The sequence below is a fragment of the Zingiber officinale genome, chromosome 8A, assembly GCF_018446385.1.
Source record: "Zingiber officinale cultivar Zhangliang chromosome 8A, Zo_v1.1, whole genome shotgun sequence".
In the NCBI taxonomy this organism is placed as follows: domain Eukaryota; kingdom Viridiplantae; phylum Streptophyta; class Magnoliopsida; order Zingiberales; family Zingiberaceae; genus Zingiber; species Zingiber officinale.
The window spans coordinates 42,423,639-42,429,939 of record NC_056000.1 but is presented as its reverse complement, the minus strand read 5'-3'; the positions used below and the strand labels follow the sequence as shown (position 1 = coordinate 42,429,939).

At 40.2% G+C, this 6,301-nt stretch overlaps 1 protein-coding gene and 1 long non-coding RNA gene across 5 annotated transcripts; one reads left to right on the top strand and one right to left on the bottom strand.

Moving 5' to 3' along the window:
• Positions 1–503: 503 nt before the first annotated feature.
• On the bottom strand, positions 504–4,699 carry LOC122008636. Of its 4 annotated transcripts, XR_006119336.1 has the most exons (6): positions 4,559–4,699; positions 3,594–4,093; positions 3,396–3,523; positions 3,178–3,305; positions 2,907–3,080; positions 504–921 (listed from the first exon to the last, which is right to left on the bottom strand). It is a non-coding gene; the product is annotated as an uncharacterized LOC122008636 (long non-coding RNA). The 4 variants fall into 4 exon arrangements; XR_006119335.1 differs by having other exon boundaries at positions 3,396–4,093; XR_006119334.1 differs by having other exon boundaries at positions 3,178–3,523.
• Positions 2,615–4,803, top strand: LOC122008635 (transcription factor ILI5-like). The gene is made up of 2 exons (XM_042564433.1): positions 2,615–2,825; positions 2,929–4,803. Exons 1-2 carry the CDS (start codon positions 2,724–2,726, stop codon positions 3,082–3,084), a joined length of 258 nt encoding a protein of 85 aa, XP_042420367.1. The 5' UTR covers positions 2,615–2,723; the 3' UTR covers positions 3,085–4,803.
• The last annotated feature ends 1,498 nt before the right edge of the window (positions 4,804–6,301 follow it).

Sequence of the window (6,301 nt, the reverse complement as noted above, 5' to 3'; positions counted from 1 at the left end):
TGACTTAGCAAATAAAGAATGAACCTGACAATTCTAAATGTGCTTGAAGAAATATGTTAATGACGTAATAACAAAATGTCCAGTCTAATTTTTGCATTGATATGTTTTCATTTTATCATGCAACCATAATCACAGTGTATCAACTAAAATTCTAACTATTTTGATGATGTAAGAAACAATGAAATTCAGATGCTGATTGAATCTATAGAAACTATAGATATTTTGACTTCAAACTTTGCTATAAAAAACAAACAATAATATCATATGAAAACGACACCCAGAATCCCGTACGATGCTTCCATTTCAAAGGCATTCTTGATTTGTTTCTCAAACTTTCTTAACTCGAGTACTTTGGAAAGAAGATGGGGGGAAAATGTATATATTAAAAACATTAAAAAAAAAAAAAAAACAAAGATCCATGCGCAAGAACTCAGTTGAATATGATACAAGAAGATCTGAAGGGTCTCAGTAATTTGTGCAAGACAACAATAATCCATCTCAAATTCGATGAAGCAATATTGCCTACGAAATCTCGACAACAAGTGGACCATCATATCTTGTAGTGGTCCATCTAGAAAGATTTTGCAGTACAGTGATTTTAAATTGTTTGTGCAGGCCACAAACTCGATCGTCAAAGTCTAATGGGGAGGTCAAAAGCTATCTGACACGTTCTCCTTCTTTGTTATGTACCAGTCCACTACTAAATTATTAGCTAGGTTTGAGTCTTTTTCTCCCTCCTAAAAAGTTTTCTAGCTTTTTGTTAGTTTTTTCTCGAGAGCTTTTCAGATATTCGAGATGATGGTCATTGGTAGAGGCCTTCAAGATGATGCTTGAATTTCCTCTTCAGTTTGGTTTCCTGACATGAACTTTAATTGGCAGAGGAAGCAAGCATCGACTGGTTAACACATGTGTTTCAGTGATCTGAAAAGGAAACAGAAACACTGTCATTGCACTTGTTGAATCCACTGCATTGATAACATTGTCATTGAATTTAAAAAAGAAATTTAACTTTTTTTTAAAAAAAATAGATCACTGCAAAATTCAGTACGAAGGTAATTAATAAAATTTTATCAAGAAACTGAATGATGTCTTCTTGATTTAATTTTGTTAATTTAAGAAGACTAACTACAGTTTGATGTGGATATATAAAAACCATATTGGTCCTACATTTCGTCAATTTGGGAAGTTTGTCCCCAGTCAACAGTTCATTGCTGTCATCAAACAGCCTATCAAGGACAATTTTTGTGGACCCTATCATCAAACAGCCTATCAAGGACAAGTTTTGTGGAGCCTCTCATCAAAAATCTTGCGCTAAGACAAACGCACATGATTTAAAAATTGAATACTTGCTATAAAGAACAAATGTACACTATAAAAAATAAATGGACATAAAATTAGGAAAAATAGATGCACATATGATAAAACAATGGATGCACGTAAGCACTCTATAGAAATCTTAATGAAGGATAAGCACCTAGGTTCTCTGCAAATATTAATACTTGAAGATCACTCTTGTGATGCTAAATTGCGACCTTATCCTCCTAATTTTTTTATTATCCTATATAACAGAATTAAGAGTTCATAATTTAAAATATAAAATAACTATTTGAAATCACAGTTCTCTCTTTAAAACTACCCAACTAATATTACCAAAAGTCTTACCCAATAAGGCACTTACCCAACCGAACCACCGTCCACCGATCATGACAGTTACATGACACACCACCCACAAAATTAATCCCCTCCTATTGTCTTTCCTCACATAAACTCCATGAGCCCACAGATTCACCCTCCCTCATTTTCATATGTCATATGCTACTTAAAGCTAGTCATGTGGACTTGTTGGGTTAGACATACAGAGAGAGTTGGTAGTGACAGCATTGTTTCTTATATTAAGTTATATAATATTTGTTTTTGACATCCATCTTTTGATTATTATCATTACACCCATAAGTAGAGTATCAAGTTTGAGCTGACACTATTTTCAATGGGGCAAACGTTCATTTGAGAATTTTAAAGGAAAGAGAAATGAAAGTTGTAAGTGCCTGAAATTTATGACGGATTAGATAAGACAAGCGTGAACGACCATATTTGTTAGGGAACCAGATCACATGATCTTCTTAATGGGCCAATGGCCCACGAGCCGTCAGCCAGGTTGGCATCACAATAGCACGGAGATTGCGAGATTTGCGCACATTTGGTAAACGATGCCAAATCCCGCCCGTGTTATTCTATGTTAAGTACCTTTAATAATCAATGTTAGATGAAGATTAACAGGTCCCCGATTCCTAAGACAAAGGGGACAAGGACACATGGCATCTTTGGGGACGAGAGTTAGGCGATTTTTAAAACGAGTCCCAGGGCGGTTAAACACGGATTAAAGAGAAGAAGACAGAGACCAGGATAGGTTATTGTTGTGTGACACGTGGCGGGAGGGGAGTGCTGGTGCAGTGTTTCATTGGCGGGGAAGCTGGGTGGGGAGGTAGGGCCGCGTGAGGGAAAGGGAAGGGACATCGAGGTCCACACTTTCCATCTTCCTCTGCACATCTCCACTTCCCTTTGCTCTGCTCTGCTCTGCTCTTACCGTTCCATCCCCCTCCCCTATAAAGTCCTCCCTTCGTTCCACCCTTTTGGCCTCTCTTCATCTTCCCACCCACCCCACCACTTTCCCTTCTTGCATCTCTCAGTGTCACTCACTCATTGTACTACTGAGTAGATTAAGAATGTCGAGCGGAAGGAACAGGATCTCGGAAGAGGAGATCGATGAGCTTATCTCCAAGCTTCGATCCCTCCTCCCGGAGACCCGTCGGCGCGGCGCCAGCCAGGCAAGCAAAACAACAAATACCTAAACAGCATAATTTATAGACTTAAGACAAAAAAAAGGCTACATTGATGACTTGACTAACCTTGTGTTGTTTCCTCAAGCAGGTGTCCGCGGCGAAGTTACTGAAGGAAACGTGCAACTATATCAGGAGCCTGAACAGGGAGGTGGACGACCTCAGTGACCGGCTCTCTGCGATCATGGCGACCATGGACACCAACAGCGCCGAGGCCGAGATCATCCGGAGCCTGCTCCGTTCCTGATTGACGATAGCTCAGTTAATATAATCACATCTATATAGATATGGAAGTCCACATCTACATGACCACGTAGATGTATATAGATAGTGTACGTACGTAAACTCTGTTCGGAGAGTGCGAGTTAGGAAGTAGCAAGCATCAGTATTTCCTTTTTCTTGTTCTTTTTCTTTCACTTTGTGAATGCCTGGCTCGAGTTGTTATCTCTGCAGACAACCGACCGACATCTGCATTAAAAAAATAGTAATGCATGTAATCAGTCAAGGTTCTACATGAATCTATGGTATTGCCCATCTAATCTGGAATCTAACGAAGACCGTGTTTTCTGTAACTCTGTTGATAGCGTTGTTAAATGCCACAGTCCACAATTCATCTCTTGGTGCTATGCATTCTGACTCGTCTCGTCCTTTGACAAGTAAGTTAAGCGAATTTGGAATGCCAACTCCTGTTAAATTTAAACGTTATCATATATGAAACGTGTTTATGATTGTAGCGAAGCAGAAAACATTAATGACCGTGCATGTGTTCGGGTTGCCAGTTTCTTCGAATCAGCAGCAGCTTCGATGAAAGAGGCTTCTTCCTTGCCAAAGATAAAAGGACGATTCATGAGGGAGACGATCAACGATACGGATTTGTTCGTGAGGACGAAACGTCAACGTCGCATGCGTATAGGATGAGGACGTGGGCCCCATGGAGCGGCCCGGCTGTACAGCCTATAGGACGCTTTTTTTCGGTAGGTACAGAAACGGTTGAACTGACGGTTTAACTTGTAACTTCGTAGAGCAAGTGCGCAGCAGGAAACATACAGCAAACAAATAGAAAAGTAAAAGAATTGGAACTCGCACATCAAATGACCTGAAAATTAGAGGACATGATACCAAATCCGCGGTATTACGATTAATATGATGTCAAAAACCTATGACTGCACTGTACAGATCATGATTGATAAAAGGAAGAAAAAAAACAGAAGTATTTCTAAAACTCGTCCAATTTCCCTACGCCGGATAACAGGGACCTGCAAATTCAAAGAGCATGCTGATTTAGAGCATAGAAATTTTGAAAACTCTTTAAAAATATAAAGATTGAATCAGAGTGTGAAATGTATGCTCTTTTAGAGAGACTGGTTAATTCTTGTTCTAAGTTTCCAAGATTGGAAAACGATTTTTAAAAAATCGGGCTGCAAGAAAATAGCCAAACTGTTGTTCCTAAAGATTTTTCCATGAACAATTCACAGAGGAGAAAATAGGAGTCGATGACGAATTTAAAGTAGAATAGCAGCGGATCAACTACGATTTTCAAGGATTCGAAACAACTCCAGCCCTTGTCAATGATAATACAATAGTTCGTAAAAGCATAGCACACAAACCATTTACCAAGGGGAAAACAGGAGCAGATGACAGATTTGAGGTAAGAGAGAGACGACAAATCAAAATCGAATCAGAAATACGAAAAACAACAAAGGAAACTGAAGAAATCGAACCTAATCAAGCCGATCCGAGGGCGGTCCTGCTATTGCGAAGCGGAGAGGCCGGAAGCGATGCGACTCGAGAACAGAGAGCCGCATCGGCGGAGACGGAGGCATGATGGAGGGCGAGGTGGAACCGGATAACCCTCTCACTCAACCCCTCCCCAGCGACGGCGCCTATCCGCAGGTCCTCTTCGCGGATCCGCCTCACCTGGCTGTGGACCAACGGCGTCGAAGGGCTCCTCGGTTCCTCCTCGTCCTCCTCCACCTCAAAACTGCCTACCCTTGCCATGGAGATCGCTGCCGTCATCGACCCGCGCTCCTGCTCTCTTCCTAGGGTTTTGAGCGAGGACCAATAAACGGCCGGGGAGTTAAAAAGGACAGGAAGAAGGCGTAGCGCGCGATCGCTGCTCCGTCTACGGCACGCCACCGTCGACACGTGGATGGCATCGTTCAACCGTTAGCTTGGACAGCCACGTGTCCTGAAACGCACGTAGTTCTCCTGGGCAAGGACTACGTACCCGGTCAAGGATCGCTATCGTGGACGGCGGAGGAAACGAGGGCTGAGCCCGATCCGTGATATCGGTGTCCACGCAAGAAGGAACCGCGTCCCACGCGTCCCGTCACGTGTCATGGGCAGTAGCGATTATAGGCTAAAAAAAAAATCCTATATAATTTAGTGAAATATACGAGCACTACAAATCTGATTGGATGAACTCAATTATTATCCTTACTGCTGCAAGGCAAGCATGGTGGTTTCTTGAGCCCGTTGTAGATGGCTGTAAATAAATAGAACCAACATTTGTAAATAAGTTTGGTATGATTTTATTTATATTCCTTTAATATCAGATTAATTAAATAAATAATTCGAAATAATTCGTTAAATATATTGGTGTAATCGATTTCGAATCAAATTGATCAAGTTCGAGTAACGAGTTAGAATTTCAATATTTAATCAATATATTAGTTAGTTGAGATGTTAAGTGAATTAATAATGATCAAATATTTGACAGTTGATCAATATGTCGATCGAGTTGGCATTAAAAAAAAAAAATCCAACATAGAGTTCACATGAGACGTAAAGTCTTGGTAAATCAAGCTTAATCAAATGTTCGATAACAATGAAGTCTCAGGTCAAAGTTAATTGGATGCTAGGTCAGATATTTGATCACTCAATATGTCAAGTTGATACAAGGAAAAAGTTTAACAAGGAGCTGACATGAGGCGTGAAGTTTCGGCAAGTCAAGATTAACTGGATGCTAGACGAGAAAAGCCCCAACAAGTCAAAGATTGATCAATGTTGGACAAATAAAGTTCTAATAAGTTGAGGCCAATGGATACCAGGCAAAACTAGAATTTCGCTTTGATAAGACTAAACCTGAGTATTAGTTAATTACTAAGTTGTATTGATTGACTAATGAACGCAACCCTCCTTCCTCCCAAATCAGCTTCCTCCCATATCATAAAAATACACCTACTATAGTACTACTATAGTGTTTCTACTTTGGTTTGTTATTGTATTCTACCATAACAGTCGGCTGATGATGGTGATACTGTAGCAAACAGAGAAAAGGGTTATGTTCGAATTTTGGGATTTATAAACTTGATATACTGATTATGAATATTAGTTGACTGATGTCGGTCATAACTAAATAGAAGTAAGTCGATTTGATTGTTTGTTCAACTCGACTGATGATATCAATCAACTGATGGTTGATATCAGTCGACTAATGTTGATCAGGGGATGAACAGAAGCAT

Excerpts from the sequence above, each read along its gene's own strand:
- LOC122008635 (XM_042564433.1), top strand. The coding sequence starts at position 2,724 with ATGTCGAGCGGAAGGAACAGGATCTCGGAAGAGGAGATCGATGAGCTT. Across the intron at positions 2,826-2,928 it reads GTCGGCGCGGCGCCAGCCAG|GTGTCCGCGGCGAAGTTACT; the intron begins GCAAGCAAAACA and ends TTCCTCAAGCAG.